This window comes from Tachyglossus aculeatus, chromosome 21 (genome assembly GCF_015852505.1).
Source record: "Tachyglossus aculeatus isolate mTacAcu1 chromosome 21, mTacAcu1.pri, whole genome shotgun sequence".
NCBI lineage: Eukaryota > Metazoa > Chordata > Mammalia > Monotremata > Tachyglossidae > Tachyglossus > Tachyglossus aculeatus.
The window spans coordinates 10,384,711-10,405,390 of NC_052086.1; the positions used below are offsets into that span (position 1 = coordinate 10,384,711).

General features: G+C 56.5%; 1 protein-coding gene across 1 annotated transcript in view; it reads right to left on the reverse strand.

The window, feature by feature from the left end:
• Positions 1–2,742: 2,742 nt before the first annotated feature.
• The window catches only part of PDPK1 (3-phosphoinositide dependent protein kinase 1), a 48,101-nt gene continuing 30,163 nt past the window's right edge, over positions 2,743–20,680 (reverse strand). Inside the window, exons 7-14 of the mRNA XM_038762539.1 lie at positions 19,254–19,329; positions 17,234–17,302; positions 16,681–16,777; positions 15,839–16,012; positions 11,534–11,730; positions 9,249–9,306; positions 8,209–8,361; positions 2,743–7,657 (exon numbers count right to left, since the gene is read on the reverse strand). Of these exons, the coding sequence (XP_038618467.1) occupies positions 7,541–7,657; positions 8,209–8,361; positions 9,249–9,306; positions 11,534–11,730; positions 15,839–16,012; positions 16,681–16,777; positions 17,234–17,302; positions 19,254–19,329 (941 nt within the window). The 3' untranslated portion in view covers positions 2,743–7,540. The remainder of the gene's footprint in view (positions 7,658–8,208; positions 8,362–9,248; positions 9,307–11,533; positions 11,731–15,838; positions 16,013–16,680; positions 16,778–17,233; positions 17,303–19,253; positions 19,330–20,680) is intronic.

Consider the following 20,680-nt stretch of genomic DNA (forward strand, 5'->3'; position numbering starts at 1 on the left):
GTTTGGTTCTGTTCTCTGTCTCCCTCTTTTAGACTGTGAGCCCACTGTTGGGTAGGGACTGTCTCTATATGTACTTCCCAAGCGCTTAATACAGTGCTCAGCACATAGTAAGCGCTCAATAAATACGATTGATGATGATGTTAAATAATAATAATAAAGAAGCACCGTGGCTCAGTGGAAAGACCCGGGTCTTTGGAGTCAGAGGTCGTGGGCTCGAATCCCGGCTCGGCCACGTGTCTGCTGTGTGACCTTGGGCAAGTCACTTCACTTCTCTGAGCCTCAGTGACCTCATGAGGATTAAGACTGTGAGCCCCACGGGGGACAACTTGATCCCATTGTATCCCCCCCAGCGCTTAGAACAGTGCTTTGCACATAGTAAGCGCTTAACAAATGCCACCATTATTATTATTATTATTATTAATGACAATGGCATTTGTTTTAGACTGCTTTAGACTGTGAGCCCAATGTTGGGTAGGGACCGCCTCTATATGTTGCCAACTTGGACTTCCCTAGTACAGTGCTCCGCACACAGTAAGCGCTCAATAAATACGATTGATTGCGTGGCTCAGTGGCAAGAGCCCGGGCTTTGGAGTCAGAGGTCATGGGTTCAAATCCCGGCTCTGCCACTTGTCAGCTGTGTGACTTGGGGCAAGTCACTTCACTTCTCTGGGCCTCAGTTCCCTCATCTGTAAAATGGGGATGAAGACTGTGAGCCCCTCGTGAGACAACCTGATTACCTTGTATCTACCCCAGCGCTTAGAACGGTGCTTTGCACATGGTAAACGCTTAACAAATACCAACATTATTATTATTATATTGATTGATTGATTGTTAAGCGCTATGTGCCAAGCACTGTTCTAAGCGCTGGGAGGGGATACAAGGTGATCAGGTTGTCCCACGTGGATAATGATGATGGCATTTGTTAAGCGCTATGTGCCAGGCACTGTTCTAAACGCTGGGAGGGGATACAAGGTGATCAGGTTATCCCACGTGGATAATGATGATGGCATTTATTAAGCGCCATGTGCCAAGCACTGTTCTAAGCACTGGAAGGGGATACAAGGTGATCAGGTTGTCAATCAATCAATTGTATTTATTGAGCGCTTACTGTGTGCAGAACAATGTACTACGCGCTTGGGAAGTACAGCCCACATGGGGCTCAGTCTTCACCCCCATTTTACAGGTGAGGTCACTGAGGCCCAGAGAAGTGAAGTGACTTGCCTGAAGTCACCCTGCTGACAAGTGGCAGAGTCGGAATTAGAACCCACGGCCTCTGACTCCCAAGCCCGGGCTCTTTCCACTGAGCCACGCATCTGCCGAATGGGGATGGAGATTGTGAGCCCCTTGCGGGACAGGGACTGGGTCCAACCCGATTGACTTGAATCCACCCCGGCGTTGGCGGTGCCTCGCACATAATGAGCGCTTGACAAATGAAACAATGATTATTATTGCTAAAGGGGAGGAGAGAGGGGAGAGAGTGGGAGAGGAGGGGGACAGAGGGCAGGCGAGGCATTCCCCAACTAGGCCATCATTTGTGTTGTCTCCAGCCCCCTTCATTCACGCAGTTGTATTTATTGAGCGCTTACGGTGTGCAGGGCACTGTACTAAGCACTTGGGAGAGGACAACAGAACAATAAACACATTCCTTGCCCACAATGAGCTCACAGTGTGAAAGACACAGCCTTTACACCCCCCCACCCCCTTTATTCTCTGCTGCCTCCCCCATCTGGAATTCATTTTTACCTTCGTTTCCCCTTCGAGACTGACCCCCTCAAGCCCAAGATCGCATCTAGACCGTGAGCCCGTTACTGGGTGGGGACTGTGTCTACCTGTTGCCCAACTGTACTTTCCAAGTGCTTAGTACAGTGCTCGGCACACAGTAAGCGCTCAATAAATATGATGAGCGGCAGTAGGGCCTAGCAGACATCTCCGGCCTGTTTCTATCTACCCCAGCGCTTAGCACAGTGCCTGGCACGTAGTAAGGGCTTAACAAATACCATAATAATTACTATATATGAGAAGCAGCGTGCCTTAGCGGAAAGAGCCCGGGTTTGGGAGTCAGAGGTGGTGGGTTCTAATCCCGGCTCCGCCACTGATCCATTGAATGACTGTGGGCAAGTCACTTCACTTCTCTGCGCCTCATCCGTAAAATGGGGATGACGACTGAGAGCCCCACGTGGGACACCCTGATTACCTTGTATTAAGACCTGGGTTCCAATCCAGACTCCGCCACTAGCCTTCTGGGTGACCTTGAGCAAGTCCCTTCACTTCTCGGCGCTTCCGTTTCCTTCATCTGTAAAAGAGGGATTCGATACCAATTCTCCCTCCCTCTTAGACAGCAAACCCCGCGGTGGGGGCCGACCTGACTTTCTTGTATCGACCCCAGTGCTTGGCACAGTGTTTGGCATTTAGGATGCGCTTAACAGATAACACTATCATTAGGTTAAGGGGAAAGGCGACCAGTAGCGGAAGGAAGTCAGGAGAGGGGAGGAGGAACGGAAAGGTAGAGAGTGGGGAAACTAATGCCGTAAATTCAGGAGGAGGAGAGGGATGGGATTTGGAGAGGGGCGAGGAGAGAAGGGAAAAGGAGTCAATCGCCACAAGCCTGGAACCCTACATGCGTTTTATTACAAGACTAGCGAGCATATGTGAAAAAGTCGTCATTCAGTAACTACATCTAAAGCACAAATATGTGGAAAGAGGAGAATAAACAGGTTCATTAAATTATGAGATATGATTAAATCATGGACCAAATAGAAAATTTATATATAACAAAGCCAGAAAACAAGTTGTAAAATAGAGTTTACAATAATTATTCACATTCAAGGCTGTACATCAATACATACAACAACGGGGCCCGAACATGAATCCAATCCAAATAATTCATATATTAGAATTTAAATAACACAGACCGAACTAGGGGCCGACGAGAGCCGGCAAATAACCTCATATAAGAATAAAAATACAAAAGTGTGTGTCCTCCTATCCTTGCATTATTTGCTTCTGTTTCCGTAAGGTCTCCCGTTGGTTGTTCTTTTCATTCCGCTTTGCCTGTTCATCCCATTCACAGCTACGAACCAGGTAGAGGATAATCCGTGGGCTCTAACGCACCACTAGCTAACGGATGACCAAAACGCATCCGACTCGCCCCTGTTTTAAAATCCTCCGCTCGGAATCATCCGTTGGGGTCCTGCCTACCCAAACCACCACCTCCTATACTGAAATAGGTTCGCTGTGCAGGGCAGCCTAGGGTTTCTTGGGCGACTGAAGAAATAAATTAACGGGGCAGAGAGGGAGTGGGGGTGGGGGTGAGTCCCGGCCTTCTGTTCCCCACCCCGGGCTTCCCAGCTGGGCTGGAGCTCTCTGGCTGATGCTTACCGAAAACGAGTCTCCTCGGGGCTGTGCTGGGTGAGTGACCGGAAAATAGGTGCCCAAAGGAAAAGGGTCCCTCACGCTCGCCACGGAAACGCTTGGAGAGAGAGGGAGAGAGAGAGCCCGCCACAAAAGCCACCGGCTCTCTCGGGGCCGAGCGCGGAAAGAAGGGAGACGGAGACCCGGGGGGAGCGTCTGGAAAAAATAGTACCATCGGCAAGCCGTCCGGAGCCAGTGGATCTCCGAGTCGGGGGTAGCGGTGGGGACCCGCCCTCTGAGGGCCTGCAGAGGGTAGGGAGGGAGAGTGGGCGCCATCGACGGCTGGGGTCACGCGGGGCGGGGAAAGATGTATCGCATCGCTACAATCGGAAGTCGATTCAGGAAGGGCCCGAGCACGGGCCCAGTGCCAGGACAAAAAGCTTTTGATCAACGGGTCAAGGTTTGGGGGTGAGGGGCGCCTTCCTTTCCTACTTCCCTTACTACATGCCCTCCTCGATCTCAGCACCCTCAGGGAGCCGGTCGCTCCCTCAGGGAGCCCAGGGACCCGTCCTCCGGCCCGGCCCGGGAGGGTCTGATTTCTCCGCGGTCCTCCCCGGGGCCCTGCCCGCTGCAGCCCCCGGGAAGCCTCACTGGTGGCCGGAATGAGGTGCCCGCCTGCCCGCCCCCTGGGTAGTCCAGGACCGTATTCTCCCGGCGGAGGAGCGTGTCTCCGGGCCCGGCGGCTTCATTCCCGATGGGCCGGGCTCGACCACCGGTTCCCCGGGTGAGGCTGGCGAGGGAGGGCGGGAACCCCCCTGACCACCCTGATGGAGCTAGGCCTAGAGATAAAGGAGGTGAGGGCGTCTGGTGGGATGACCTCCGAAGGAGCCCGAGAACCGGTCGGCTTCCAACTCCCTCCTCCGTCGGCATGGCTCTGACCCGCATCCACCTCGGATCTTTCCTCCAGCGTTCCCCGACCCGGTTGGAGATTATGAACGCCGGGAGTCCGGCGGCCGCCTGGCACAACTTTCCACCAAGGTCCAGGGGGTGCGGCTGTCTGAGACCCATCGGACATATGGAATGAGGAGCTATAAAAGACGGCCTCTTCCCAAGGCCCAGCCTGGGAGGATCCGACCCCGCCATGGGGGGCTAATGATGAAGCGCGGAGAGGGGGGAAAAAAGCGCAAAACACCCCGTTCCTTTGGCTATACCCTCCGCAAGAGTCTGCCGGCCCGGAAAGAGACAGATGGAACCGGAATAACATCCCGCTCGGAGAGCCAGGGGGTGGGAACCAGGGTTTCAGGCAACAAATGACTCCAGGCTCCTTCCCTCTGGCTCTCGGAGTGCTACCGGTAGGGATTACTGGATCGCAAAGGTTTTTTTCCTCTCCCAGCGAACAGGGTGGCCACCCAAGTGGCCGTCTCTCCTAGCCCGGCCCTGGGGCTCGGTCTGGCTTCTGCCCCTGGGTGACGAGTCCTCAAAGACCTCGACACCCACCCCCCCACCAGGGGAGGTCGCACGGTAACCGAAGACCCCCTGCCCACACCCATCTCTGGAAAGGGGGTGGTGCCTTCACCCGACGTCCCCGCGGAAGCCTCCGCTTTGCCTGGAACATTCCCAGGGCCTAGACCGGTTGGGCTGAAGTCGGTTCCAAAAACAATCGGCTGGCAAAATCTGGCTCACGCTGGACAATACACGGTTCTAGGCCTAAGGCCGCAGCGCGTCTGAGCCCCGAAATCCCAGAACGCCCCCCGTATATGTCCCATGAGAGATGACTGTCGGCAGGTGGACTGACACCTAAGGGGCTGCTGTGCGGGCTGGGCCCGGTGGGCAGGTGGACGTCCCTTGTGCAGATGGGACGGGGCCTGCTGCATCTCTGAGACTAAGTCAGAAAAAGGCTTGACCCGCCGGGGGGGTGGCAAGAAGAACCTTCCTCCCGGAGGAAGAAGTTAAGAGAAGGGATTCTCCCGTCCTCCCGACTCCTCCCCAGCCCAGGACCTTCAGCTGCGGCCTAAAGCCGGGGCGCCCCTACCTTCCTGCTGCTTCAGTACCCCAGCCCGGCTCCGGGACCACTCCTGCATCTAGAACCTGGCAGCTTTGGGACCGTGCCCGGCTCTAGACTCTGGCAGCTCCAGGATGTGCCCGGCTCTGGAACCGCACAGTTCCGGGAACATGTCCGGCTCTAGAATCCCACAGCTCCGGGACCGTGCCCGGCTCCTGGAGGATGTCAATAAATATCTACTGGGAGGGAAGAGAGGGGCCCCCCGAAGAGGAGCGTTCGATCGTGGGGACGCCCAGTGGGACTAAGGGAAGTGGAAGAAAACGGTTTCTTTAGCCCCGGCATAAACATCCAGACGACGTTTGGCAGATTCCCGATCGGATCTACGGCTGGAGGCCGGGCTCTCACCAAGCAGGACGCCGGGCATCGACGGGACTCTCTACTCCCAATGAGACATCGCTCCCGTACCACGGCTCGAACCATCTCCCTTCCCCCTGGGAGCCGGGGGAACCAGAAAGGCCCACCCTGAGGCTCTCGAACCTCAAATGCTTCGCCTGGGGCCCGTCCACGTTTTGAGAAAGGGGGCTGGGCTGGAAGCTGGAGTGGGCGAGGGGCTCAGAGCCTCCGGGAGACGGGACGCCGAGCTTCCCTTTGGGAGCAGGGAAGAGTCCTCCCGGCCCAACTGATCGAAACACCGGGATGCCGCCCGGCCCACCGAAGGGCCGGCCTGTGAGCGGGGGGTGGTCTCATCCCGGTCCCACTGGGCTCGAGGAGCCGATGGCTACTGATTGCGGCGACTCCTGCTTCAACTTCCTAAAGAACTCTAGGAATCAGAAGAGGGCTGGAAACAGACAGAAAACTTCTCCGCGAGGAGAAAAGAAATTGGGGGTGGACTATCCGCCCCTCTTAAGCCAGCCGGGAGTACCCGCCGTTCTTGGGAAATCAGTCCAAGGAAAGAGCGTTATCTCCGCCGAGGTACCGGAGGGGTTGGACCGCGGTTTCGGGCCCGGAGGACGGCTGTGGGCCGCTGATAGCCACCCCGCCGCTGCAGTCGGCAGCGTGTAAGATAGAACCCGAGTGCCCTCTGCTCCACCCCGCTCAGGACGCGGTTTTTGTGGCGCCAGCCCCCCCCCCGTCTGCTTTACCTAACAGCCTTCCGCCCTGAGGCCTTCTAAAGGTCATTTCGGGACCGGGTGGCCCGGGACCCCTCATCCCGCCTCCGCCCAGAGGTCGGGCCCACCCCGGCGAGAGGGAAGCCGGAGCTCGTCTGCCTCATCTCCCAGAAGGGCCAAAAGCCCATCTCCTCCTCTGAGGGGCCCAGAAGCCGGCTGCGGGCTTCGGCGCCCCAGACCGAGGCGGTCGAAATGACCAGTTTTCAACTCCGTGCCCCTCCGACACCGAGATCTTTTCCATTTTAGAAAACATCAGGGCTTCACGCAGAGGCCTGCCACTCACCCGCCGGGCTCCCACCATCCTGCTCGGTACCACCGCGTCCCGGGCGTGTGCCGGAGGGCAGGCCGGGAGGGAGGGAGGCCGGGAAAAACCACACCGAACGTGACAGAGGAAAAAACGCCCAGAGGGGTCAGCCCACGGAAGGCGGGGGGCAGTCGTCCCCCGCCCCATGACAGAAATCATTTTCCACGATTAGACGTGACGGAGGCGCAAAGATCACAGATCGATCTGGGTCCAGCTGCATCGGGAGGGCCCGGTACGTGACTGGAAGAGGAAAAGGAAGACAGGAAGCACGGAGGAGGAGGAGGAGGGAGGGCGAGTGCGCACGGACTTGTTTCCCATGATCCTCCGAGAAGCCGGGAGCCCCGAGTCCTAGGTGCCAGCGTGCGGCAGGAACGGGCAGAAGGGCGCCAAAACGGGATGTTCACTGCAGCGCCGGGCGGCCGGAAGCCGACGGAAGCCCAGAGAGCAAGCAAAGCAACCCTGAATTCCACGGATGTTCGTCTGTTTCTTAAATTAAAAAAAGAAAAACAAAACCAAAAACAAAACAAAACAAAAAACCCAAAATAAACCGGCAACAACCGGGACGGAGGCTTTCGGTCCCGTTGAGATGGCTCGTCCGGGGGCCCGGTCGGGGGGGAGGGGGAGGAGCCCGGTGCAGGGGCCCGATCACGGAGAGGTCTAGCAGCCAGGGGCGGGGGGAGTCCGGGGCCGGGGGTCAGGGGGTCCGGGGCCTTCCTAGTGAGCGGCGGCGTCAGGGTGGCTCTGGTAGCGATGCCGCCAGACCTCGTGGATCTTTTTGCACCATTTGTGGGCGTTCCCGCTTGGGTCCATCAGGTAGTACGTCCTGTTGGGCTGAGAGGAGAGGACGCTTTAGCGGGGGCCGCGGGGAAGCCCCAGGCCGCTCCCAGGCCTGCCGGGCGGTGGGCACTGAGGAGGGGGCATGCGGGACCGCCGTGCTCAGGTGCCCCGAGCATCAGGCCGGGCAGGGTCTCCCGCGCCTCCGGCCCGGATGGGGCACACGGGTCCTGTGTTGATGCCGGCCGGCAGACCCCGGACCGCCCCGGATTTGCGGCCCCCCAGGAGACCCCGGCGAGTGAAGCCGCTCGGGCAAGGCCTTGAACCGGGTCGGGTGACACACGGTTTGCAGTGGGCGGGCGGGTGGGCGACTGACCGGCTGGGCTCTCGGCGGACGGTCGCGTCCCAGGCAGTCCCGCCGACAAACTCCCCTGAGAGAAGGTGCCCGTCCCCGCCGCGGGACCGAAGCAGGTCCACGGGGGCCTCCAGGCCCACTACGTCCCCCGAGCAGGCCCGGAGGGACCGGGGGAGAAGAGTGTCAGAGGCCCAGAGGAGCCAGGGAAGGAGGGAGGGAGGGAGAGAGGGAGGGAGGGAGGAAGGCCACCTACTGTGTGGACGAAGAAGGTCTTGAAGTTCTTGGCTTCGGGCCGCAGCTCCTGCGACCACGGGATCTCCCCCTTGAGGACTTTGTTGACGGGATCCACGTAGTACAGGTGGGGCCCTTCGGTGAGGAGCAGCTGGCGGCGGCGGGCAAACAGACCCTGCGGAGAGACCCCAGGGAGGCTCAGGCCCGCTGCCCCGCTCCCGCCCAGCCCGCCCCGCGGCACGTGCGTTTACGGGCCCTTGGTCGGCGGGCCTCAGCGATGGCAGGGGCGAGGGGAGGGGTCTGAGGGAGCGAGGCCTGCCCGGGGCGGAGATGTCGACTCGTCTCCCCGACTCCAGAGCCCCTGCATTCCCCTTCCCGGGCCCCGCTCGCCCCCGAGCGCCTTTCACCCTTTGCCCCGCATCCGGGCCAACCTCGTTGAAAGGGGCCCGGGCCTTCGCAGCGGGCACAATCCAGGCAGCGATCCGCTCCCTTCTGGGCAGCTGGAAGGACTCTGGATGGGTGGGGGTGCCCCGCGTGACCTGGGGCACCAAATCTTATCCAAAATCCCCACAGCCGGGGGTGAGGGGAGGAGGGCGGGCCCACCACGGGCCCCCAGGAGGGGGTAACCCTCAGACTGTACCCCGAGAATCACCAGTCACCCCGCCCCAAATCAGCTGCCCATCCGCTGGCCGGTCTCAGCCGTGCCCCTGGCCTGTTGCGGCACGAAGGAGGGCAAGGCGTTGATGGGCCTCAGTTTCCTCATATGTAAAATGGGACTAAGATAAGTGCTTAGTACAGTGCTCTGCACCCAGTAAGCGCTCAATAAATATGACCGAATAAATGAATGCCTGCTGGCCCTACCTCTTAAGACTGTGGGACCGGGGAGGGGGGGAGACGGGAGGGGCATGTGCCCCCAGCTCCTGAGTGGACTCGGGATGCTGAGAGCTGCTGGGGTGGATGGGAATGGACCCTCACTTTTGCTTAGCACAGATTAAGCGCTTCATAATCAATCGATGGTATCGATCGTAAAATCCCTAGTCGTCCACTGCTGTAACTACTTACCTTTCGCTTATCGACTGGACCCATCTTGAGTATTAAATTATTTTCTACAAACTGGTGCCTGTCGGGAGAAGGAAAGGAGGCGTCACGGTTGCCCCAGGAACGGCCAGAAGTCCTGACAAATTGTCTTCCTGGCTGAAGGGAATTCCCGCCTCCCCCCCCCACCTTCCACTTTGACGGGAGATGGGCTCTCTGAGGGCCCTGGCCCATGTCCTCAAGCAGCCCAGGGTGGGGAGGTGGGCTGGCCTAAATGCATTCCGGGGACAGAGCGGCCCGCCCTGAAGGGCATCCATGGGTTCCACGGGCCCCTGGAGCCAGGATAGCACCGTACAGAGCCCGGAAGAAGAGTCCCGCCCTCAACTTATTTGCATTAGACTGGAAGCTCCTCATGGTCAAGCACCATCTCTACCCAACCCCACTGGACCGATACATCCTACTAACCCAGTGGGTGCCATCTGTCAGCCGGTTTACGTGGCGAGGCCTAGAGCGAAGCGCACAGGCCTGGGAGACGGGAGTCTCGGCCACAGGCCGGACCTGTAACCACGGACAAAGCCCGCTGCCTCTCTGGGATACGGTTTTCTTGTCTGTAAAATGGGGACAGGCTAGCTGCTCTCCTCAACTCTCAGGCTACTATATTGGTACATCGTACTCTTCCAGGCGCTTAGTACAGGGCTCTGCACACGGTAAGCGCTCAATAAATACGATCGATTGACTGGCTAAGACCGTGAGCCCTGTGGGCCGGGGAACGGGTCTGATCCGATCACCTTGCTCTCGGCGCTCAGTGCAGAGCTGAGCAGCCCTTAATACCCCTGCCCTGAGCCGCAGAATGGTAATGTCATAATAATAATGGCATTTATTAAGTGCTCACTATGTGCAAAGCACTGTTCTAAGCGCTGGGGAGGTTACAGTGTGATCAGATTGTCCCACGGGGGGCTCAAAGTCTTAATCCCCATTTTACAGATGAGGGAACTGAGGCTCAGGGAAGTTAAGCAGACAAGTGGCGGAGCTAGGATTTGAACCCATGACTTCTGACTCCAAAGCCCGGGCTCCTTCCACTGAGCCACGTGTCATCTGGGGAAGAGGGAACCCCGTCGTTCTCCTTTAACTTCATTCCTCCCCCCTGCCTTCCCCAAACCAATTCTTCTTCTGGGAAGTCTTCCCAGATGAATCCCCGCTCCGTCACACAGATTTACTTCTTGTTTGTATGCTCTGTCATTTGGCCCAACTGTAGGCTAGCAACTTCCACCCCCTGCCTGCCTGCCCCATTCGACTGCAGGCTCCTCAAGGGCAGGCCCCTTAACCACCACTTCTCTTGTGGGAGTTCCCAAGCACCAAGCCCAGTGGCCAGTAGGATCGAAAAGATGGGCACTTATGCATCCCTTAGACATTCAGAGATGCAGCGTGGCTTAACGGAAAGACCACGGGCTTGGGAGTCAGAGAACACGGGTTCTAATCCCGGCTGGCTCTGCCACTTGTCTGCTGTGTGGCCTGGGGCAAGCCAGTTAACTTCTCTGGGCCTCAGTTCCCTCATCTGGAAAATGGGGATTAAGATTGTGAGCCCCACGTGGGACAACCCGATTACCTTGTATCTACCCCAGCGCTTACAACAGAGCTTGGCACACACTAAGCGCTTAACAGATGCCATCATTATTATTGTTATTTATCTCAGTTGTTCTCAGACGGCCCGTTTCCGGACAGCATCGTGTCATCCGGCTCTCCGAAACGAGCGGATCGGACTTGGAACGGGCTCGCTTCTCTGACTCAGCTTCGACTCCAGGCGTAGGCCGGCCTTACGCTCTAGTGAAGCCTGGGTGAGGCCTCCTGGAACAGACTGAATCGGAGAGACCCCGGGGCGGGGGGTGCTCATGCTACTGAAAGAGACCGTAGCATCGTAGAGATGGGGGTTCACGGTGGTGGGCGGGGGGGAATGCTACTGGAGCACACTGTGGCACCGTACAGACTCGGGGTGGGGTGAAGGGTGGCACGTGCACATGGGCTTGAGTATCTGAGGCTTTCCTTTGGCCCTAGTGGGAGTGTGGGCCGCACCCCATCTACGTCCTCCTGCCATCTCTGGCCTCCCGGTCCCACCCGCCCCCCCTCCCTCCACAACCAGAAAGCCTTCTCGCCTCCCTAGCCATACTGGGCTCCGCGGTCCCGGGCTACCGTTGGCCTAGATGGCCACCAAAGCCTAGTCCAGTGGTTCCGTCTGGAAAAGGAATCTCTCCAGGACGGGGTCGGGTGGATCGACCGCCTGTCCTCCTGGCCCGCCCCGGCCCCGGCCGGCTCACCAGGGGTTGCCGCCGGCCTGCTTCTCCAGCAGTAGCCGCTTCTCGTCTTGGGAGAACTGCAGGTCCAGCTCGAAGGCGTTGCCGTCCAGGCCGTGGATGTACTGGTCCACGTTGCTGCCGGAGCGCTGGGGCGGGCCGGCCTCGGGGGCCGACGAGGACACTTGCAGGCCGCCGAACTGGCTCAGCAGATTGTCGTACTAGGGGCAAACAGAAGGGAGGGAAGAGCGGCTGGTTAGCGTCGGCCCAACACGCCCGCGACCCACAGGGAAGGGTTGTGGGCGGGTGTCGTCCGCTGCTTCCCACCAGACGAGTGAACGCCATCGCCCGTCTCGCGAGGACGCTTCCCCAAGGATCAGCGAGAACGCACTCAACTCCCCTCCCAGCCTCACAGCACTTATGTCCCTAGCTCTAATTTATTTATACTAATGCCTGTCTCCCCTTCTAGACTGTAAGCTCTTTGTGGGCAGGGAATGTGCCTGTCATGGCATTACACTGTACTCTGAACACGATGGGCGCTCAATAAATACAACTGACTACATACTGAGGCCCGACAACTGGTGACACACACCTCTCTCTCTCCCCCACCTCCCAGCTCCCTCGGTCCGTCTGTGGGCTTCCCCACAGCCTGTCGGCCATACGGTGGCAAAGCACACGGACCTCGATGAGGGTGACAAGCTGACATGGAAGACGGCGGTAACTGCCTCCCTTCCTCCCGCCAGAGGGGCCTTGCTCTGGCACCCCCCCAGCCCCAACACACAGCCAACCATGCCCCCTTCCCGGGAGTCATCAAGGAGACCCGCATCCCATCCTGCCTTCCGCTGCCCCGGCGGGAACGAGAACAGTCACCGCAGCGCGAGGGCCTCTACAGAGCCCCGGGAAGATTGGCAACTGCTGGGGCGGTCGCTGTGGCCACGGTTGGGCCTTGGACTCCAACCCGCGTGGAGCCTCAAATTCTGCTCCTCTAGCTGCAGCGCCCTGCTGGCCTTTTTTTTTTTTTTAATGGCATTTATTAAGCGCTTATTATGTATAAAGCACTGTTCGAAGCACTGGGGAGGTTACAAGGTGATCAGGTTGTCCCACGTGGGGCTCCCAGTCTAAATCCCCATTTTACAGATGAGGTCACTGAGGCACAGAGAAGTTAAGTGACTTGCCCAAAGTCACAAAGCTGACAAGTGGCAGAGCTGGGATTTGAACCCATGACCTCTGACTCCAAAGCCCGTACTCTTTCCACGGAGCCACGCTGCTTATGTTTTTATTTTGTGCAGGTGTGCTCTTTACTTTGTCATCATTCCTGATGAATCCGTCTCCATCATCATCATCATCATCATCATCAATCGTATTTATTGAGCGCTTACTGTGTGCAAAGCACTGTACTAAGCGCTTGGGAAGTACAAGTTGGTAACATATAGAGACAGTCCCTACCCAGCAGTGGGCTCACAGTCTAAAAGGGGGAGACAGAGAACAAAACCAAACATACGAACAAAATAAAATAGACTAGATATGTACAAGTAAAATAAATAGAGTAATAAATATGTACAAACATATATACATATATACAGGTGCTGTGGGGAAGGGAAGGAGGTGAGATGGGGGGATGGAGAGGGGGACAAGGGGGAGAGGAAGGAAAGGGCTCAGTCATATCATCCTTTCAGTCACCTATGGACCTACTAATGCCCTTCTTAACGTCCATGTACAGCAAATTTACTCATATAATTGCCCCACCTTGAAGCATATTTTTTGCGACCCAAAAACCGGGGGAAGGGCTGTAGAGCAGGGAATTCCGCCTAGGTACGAGGAGAGTATAAGAAAAAGGAGGAGAGGAAAAAAGGGAAGAGGACAGGATGGGAGAAGGGCATTTAGTACTGGATCTCTGACTTGTCTTGCACTCTCCCAAGTACTGCGTAAATAGACGGTCAATGACTTATGGTTACCCCTCCCCACTTTCTTCTCTTCCTCCCAGGAACAAGTCCCCCACCTGGAATTTTTATCAATGGCTTTGTCACTTGGCCTTCTGAACCTTTCTACCCAATCAGTGGTATTTCTTGAGCATTTACTGTGTGCGGAGCAGTGCACTAAGCACTCCGGAGGATAAGTTAGCAAAAAGGGAACGAGAAGCAGCATGGCCTAATGGAAAGAGCCCAGGCCAGGGAATCAGAGGACCTGGTTTCTAATCCTGGCTCTGTGTGTGTGTGTGCGTTTTAAGCAGTTACTATGTGCCAGGCACTGTACTAAGCACTGGAGTAGATTCAAGATAATTGGGTTGGACACAGTCCCTAACCCACATGGTGCTCACCACCTTAATCCCCATTTTACAGATGAGGAAACTGAGGCACAGAGAAGTGAAATGATTTGCCCATGTTCAAACAGCAGACAAGCGGCAGAACAGGGATCAGAACCCGGGTCCTTGGACTCCCAAGCCCAGCAATAACTTGGGTGACCTCAAGCAAAAGTCACAACTTCTCCAGGCCTCAAGTTTCCTCAATTGTAAAAAGGGGATTCAACACCTGTTCTCCTTCCTACTGAGACTGTAAGCCCCATGTGGGACAGGGACTGGACCCAATATCTACCCCACTGCTTAGCGCAGTGCTGGATGACAAAGTAAGCCCCTAACACAATAACGATGATGAGACAATAATAATGACAGGAATAACAGAATTGGAAGACATGCTCCCTGCCGTCAAGGAGCTGCCAGTCTAACAGCGAAGAAACTCCCAGCTCGGAGCCTGCACCCTGGACTTTCCTTCTCTCCTTCCTTACCTGCAAAAATAACCTTTAATTTCCCCCCTAAAACTGAGGCCTGGTTGGAGGGGGTGGAGGGAGAAGAGAATTATGTGACGGGGGCAATTATATGAGTAAATACACACACGCGCGCACACACACACACACACACACAAATATGTATGCCTACTTTATTTATTTGGACAGTGTGGCAAATATTTGCATGCTTGTCTTCCCCTGCTACAGTGTAAGCAAACTTCGAGTAGGCAGGGAACAGGCCACGTCTTTATGCTGTACTTCCCAGGCGGGGTATTCCTCACCGCCCCAAATCGGGGGGTTCAATCAATGCTATTATGACTACAGCGGTTCCCGAGTGCTCAGCGCAGCACTCTAGATCCAGTACACGCTCAGTCTATACCACTGAGCGATCGTTTATTCCGACTCCCCGGCTTGTCAATGCTTTGGTGTCCATCTCCCCCATCAATCCAACGGTCCCTCAAACGTTACTTATTGAGCGCATACTGCATGCAGGGCACCGTCCGAAGGGTTTGGGAGAGGACGGTATAACAAATCTGGGAGTCACGTTCCCTGCCCGTCACGAGCTGATGGGCTAGAGGGGGAGCCCCTTGCAGGGAGGGATCGGGTATGTGTCCATTGTGCTTCAGACCAAGTGGCCAAACTCAATCCCTAGGTTCCAAACCCACCCCTGCCCCAACGCCTGACACCTCACAGCTATGGCATTTTGGCTTAGGCCCTCTGATTTCGGCACTCATTCACTCACCTACAGAGCCACTTTCTTCTACCCTGTATATTATTATTTTTTAATGCACCTGTTAAGCAGTTACTTGGTGCCAAGCACCATACTAAGCGCTGGGGTAGATACAAGATAATCAGGTGGGACACAGTCCCTGGCCCATCTGGGGCTCATGGTTTATGTAGGAGGGAGTCATATTTAAACACCATTTAGCAGATGAGGAAACTGAGGTCCAGAGAAGTTAAACGGCTTGCCCACTGTCACAAGGCAGACAGGTGATGGAGCTGGGATGATAATAATAATACTAATAGTATTTGTCCAGCTCTTACTATGTGTGAGGCACCGTACTACGCGCTGGGGAGGATCCGAGCAAATCGGGTTGGACGCAGTTCGTGTCCCACGTGGGGTTCATAGTCTCCATCCCCGTTTTACAGATGAAGCGACTGAGGTCCAGAGAAGGGAAGTGACTTGCTCAAGGTCACACAGCAGATAGGAGGCAGAGCTGGGATTAGACCCAGGACTTTCTGATTCCCAGTCCTGGGCTCTACCTGCTACATCATGCTGCTTTTCCCCATCGTCTCCCCACTAGGACTGTAAGCTCCTGGACGGCGGAGATGGTCCTACTAAATTTACTGAATGCTTAATGTTCACCAAGTGCTCGACCTCTGACTGATTGAATTCCCAGTCCCCTCTGGCTCCTTGAGGCAGGGTGGGTCGGCTCTGGCTGCCCGCCTTGCCCACAGAGCTACGGGACAGTCGATCCCGGGGACCCCCGCGGCCCTCTGGAAGGAGCCGTCCGCCAGGCGAGGGTCAAAGGGGGCCAGTGGACTTACGTTCCCATAGCAGTCCTCGTCGTCCTCGGACATGGCCGGCAGGTAGGCGGTCAGCTTGGGGGGCGTCTGGTGGTGCAGGTCCTCCCACATGCAGGACTCGAAGAACGGGTGGGCCTTCAGGGGTCCGTAGGCCCCCATCTCCTCGCAGCCCAGCCGCTTGGTGGAATCGAGGACCTGGACCCCGGAGAGAGGGCACGGGCGTGAACCCCGCGGCCACGACCGATCCGGCTCCCCGTCCCGGCTCCGTTCCTCGGCTTGGCCTCGGGAACGTGGGCCCCAGGGGGCTCCGGGCCCCGGCTCGTTGCCCAGTAACTGCTCAGAGCAAGCATCCGGGGGGCTGGATGAAGCCGTCGTGACGAGGCTTGGCCCGTGCCTGCTCATATTCTGGCGATGGGCTACCCTGCCATTTTAACGGCAAAACTCCAGGCCCGCGAGTCTGGCAGAGCTCCCGCCGATTTTCGCGGACCATGGGAGATGCTCTTACGCTACACCATGGGAAGGAGCCCTCGACTGGCCACAGCTGCCCGTGCCCCGTGCCCACATAACCTCGCCCGGCCAACAAGTGATCCCGGAACCCCACACCTGAACCAAGTAGCAGCCACTGGGGCAGAGCCCTTCACCCATGAATATCCGAGTGTCTCCCTGGATACTGAGGGCTCCAAGGTTGCCCGGCAGCTCCACCTCAACCCGACCTTCCCAGTACCTGCTCGTGCCTGGGGCCGCTCCCCTTCCCCAGCTTCCCAAAGTTTGGGGCCCTCTGGCGGGATCCGGGCCCGGGGCAAGTGACCGCCTCACCACCAACCGCTAGCGTCCTGCTCTCGCCAAACCCGGCGGACAGTTACCAAAAGTTTCTCCACGAGGTCTTTGGCCTTCGGGAAGAACTTTTCGGGGAAGTCATACTCCAGTTTAATGATCTTCTGAAATATGAGATACTCATTTCTGCAAAACACAACACGACACATTGGAGAACACACCAGCAGAGATCTCTCCTTTGAGCTGCTTTAGGTCTGGATGGTGACTTACACACACACGCCCCTCTTCACCCCGCCAGACTCATCCCAATCCCCCCATCTTTGGCCAGCCCTCAAGTTTCAAAATTCTCCCCCCCTTCCTCTCTCCCCACTTGATGCCAGTAACGGGGCTAGACTCCAGGAGAGGGGACCCCCATAAAAGTGGCCCTTCCTGGCCTAAGAAAACCCCTTTTTGACCCCCAGAACTTCCCCTCACCACAGAACCGACTGGGGCTCGCCTAGGGCAGACTCCAGATAACTACCACACCTGGAAGTAGAAAGGAGAGGCCTCCCCACCCTGAACACATTTCCATCCTCCTGAAGTTGGGAAAAGCGAGGGGCAGCTCTGAACGCTATCTCCCCTTCGGCACCAGTCGCCTCTTACCCCGCTCTGAACGGCGGCAACCCCGCTACGAGCTGGTAGATTATACAGCCGAGAGCCCACAGGTCTGAACTGTAACAACAGAAAGGGACAAGGTCAGTCACGGCAGGGAACAGGCCTCGTCATTGTAGTCGTTCATTTTCGCGGATCTGGGGTTATGGGGGGCTCTGGCTGGGGTGGATTTCTTTCCTTGACACCCAGAGTTTGCGGTGTGCGCATGTGGTGAGACAGAGAGAGTGTGTGTGTATGTGTGTGTGTGTGTTTGTGTATGTGAGAGACAGAGAGAGGCTTACAGTGCTAGATTCTATCCGCCTTGAAGGCAAGGACCCTGCCTAATAATAACAGTCATCACTGTGGCCCTTGGAAAGTGCTCACTATATGCCAAGTACTGGGCTAAGCATTGGGGCTGAAGTAATAGCAATAATGATAATCATGATGGCATTGGTTAAGCGCTTACTATGTGTCAAGCACTGTTCTAAGCACTGGGGTAGATAATCAGGTTGGACATAGTCCCTGTCCCACCTGGGGCTCACACTCTTAATCCCCACGTTACAGATGAGGGAACTGAGGCCCAGAGAAGTAAAGTGACTTGACCAGGGTCACACAGCAGACAAATGGCGGGGCAGGGATTAGAATCCCGGTCCTTCTGCCTCCCGGCACGGTGCTCTAGCCACTAAGCCCATCAGGGCAGACCCAGTCCCTGTCCCACACGGGGTTCCCAGGAAGGAGAAGGGGAATCAAAGCCATTGTTGGGGAAGGAAAGGGGCCTCCCCCATCTCCACGGGGCCAGCTACGTGGCCAGTGGCACCTCGGTTGAAGCGGCTTCACCTCGGTGGCCATGCTGGCCAACTGGGCCAGAGGGACCTTCTTTTGGGGCAGGAGGCAGCTTGGCCTAGTGAACACAGCCCAGCCCTGAGAGTCGGGAAGCCCTGGGCTCCAACTCTGGCTAGGCCCCGCGTCTGCCGTGTGATTTGGGTGAGTCTCTTCATTTCTCTTGACCTCAGTGACTTCATCTGTAGAACGGGGAATAAGACCTGGAGTTCGGTGTGGGACGTGGACTGTGTCCAACTTGACTAGCTTGGTTCTCCCTCAGCGCTTGGTATAGTGCCTGGCCCATGGTAAGCACTTACCAAATACCATATTTATTTTAAAAGAAGGGGGTATCTGACCCAAGCTAGCTGTGGGGAACAGGAGGTGTGGAGGGTTAGGGGAGCGGGCAGGGATGGGGAAGGGGGTCCCGGCTGAGAAGACCTTGGCATCAGAAGACTCTCTCAGAGGGGTGTGCGAAGGCCTGGCTCTCTCAGGCAGAGGTAACCCTACCCCTCAACTCCTCTCCTCTGCCCCGGTCTGAGAGAAGCAGCGTGGCTTAGTGGCTAGAGCATGGGCTTGGGAGTCAGGGGATCTGAGTTCTAATCCCAGCTCCTCCACATGTCTATGTGACCTTAAGCAAGTCATTTCACTTCTCTTTACCTCATCTGTAAAATGGGGGTTAAGAGGGTGAGCCCCATGTGGGACAAAGACTGTGTCCAACCTGATTAACCTGTATCTATCCAAGCGCTCTGAACAATGCTGGGTACATAGTAGGCGCTTAACAAGTACTATTATTATTATTACTACCTATTCAGGCCTCCCAAATGCTGCCCCATTGTGGGACCACAAGACCAATGGGGGAGAGAACTGGGGCGAGAACACCCTCCTCTCCCACCCACCGGCCCCCGCTGATTTCCGTAGCTTTTCCCAATGGGTCACGATGACAATCTCACCTCCGGGGAAGTGAACGGTGACCCAGGAAGTGATTCTATGCCAACTAGCGGTCCTACATAATAGAGTGGGGGAAAGGGGGAAAAGGGTTGGCCGAAAAGGAAGGAATATTGAGTTCTAAATCCGGGCCTTGTGGTCTGAAAAGGAGGTCTGCCGAGGACTAGGTCTTTTACCTCCCAAACCGTGGGCCCGTAGCCCTTCCCCCTGGCACCCCGCCAGCCCTCCCAGAGTCCAGGCAGCACGGAACGGGGGGACGTTATACCTTTTACAGGCCGACTTCTCCGTGAGCAGCTCTGGAGAAACGTACTGCGCCGTTCCCACGAATGAGTTTGCCCGGGCTGGTGAGCAGAGGGAAAGAGAGCAGGGTACGGTGCGGGATGGAGAGAGAGAGGAACGGGGAGGGAAAGGAAGGGATGGAGAGCAAGGGGAGGGCAAGGGCAGAAGAAAGGAAAGAGAGGGGGAGGGCGAGAGGAGAGGAAAGGGGAGAAGGAAGGGAAGAAGAAGAACAGAAGGGAGGGGAGGACGGAGAAGAGAAAGGGAAGAGAGGCGGAGGATGGAAAAGGGGGAAGGAGGGAGCAAGGAGAGGGAGAGCAGGGGAGAAAAAGGGAAATCACATCTTAGATTCTCCAAAACAAGCCAATCAACAGATGGAATAATGGCACGTCAGGCCTGTTCTCCCTCCAGGTCTCACCGTCTGAACATTTTTTTTTTTTTTTAAGGTAATACTTGTAAAGCACTTACTATGTGCCGGGCACTGTACTAAGCGTTGGGGTGGATCCAAGCAAATCGGGTGGGACACAGTCCCTGTCCCATGTGGGGCTCACAGTCTCAATCCCCATTTTCCAGATGAGGGAACTGCGGCCCAGAGAAGCGAAGTGACTTGCCCAAGGTCCCACAGCAGACAAGCGGCAGAGCAGGGTTTAGAACCCACGATCTTCTGAGTCTGAGGCCTGGGCTCTAGCCACTACCACATGCTGTTTCTGCCCGTCTTCCCCATTAGACTCTAAGCTCTTTGAGGGGAGGGCTCGTGTCTTCTCCTGCCAACATTCTCCCAAGCGCTTAGCAGAGCGGTCAGCACACAGTAGGTGCTCCAAAATTACTGACGGACTGGACTGCAAGCTAAGGCCACTATCTTGCTCCTGCTGTGCACCTTCCCAAGTGTTCAGTCCAGCACCTTCTGGGTGCGGGCAGCTGGGGCGGATGGGGTCTGAGTTCCCCCAGACCGTACGCCCCTTGAGCATAAGGATAGCGTTGTCCTCTCCCCACCGCTCAGCGGACATAATAATAATAAAATAGCAATAATAATAATAATAATAATAATAATAATAATAATTACTAGGGGTAATACTAGTAATTACTATGTGCCAAGCACTGAACTAGACACAAGCAAATCGGGTTGCTTGTAACCCGACTGTAATTGGGTACAAACTGGACGCTCTTTGTGGGCTGGGACCGTGCCGACCGACTCTGTTCTACTGTACTCTCCCAAGCGCTTAGTACAGTCCTCCACACGCAGGAAGCTCTCATTAAGCATGGCCTAGTGGAAAGAGCTTGGGCCTGAGGACCTGGGTTCTAATCCTGGCTCCGTCACGTGCTTACTGGGCAGGTCACTTCACTTCTCTGGGCCTCAGATCCCTCGCCTACAAAATGGGGATTAAGACTGTGAGCCCCATGTGGGACTGGGACCTG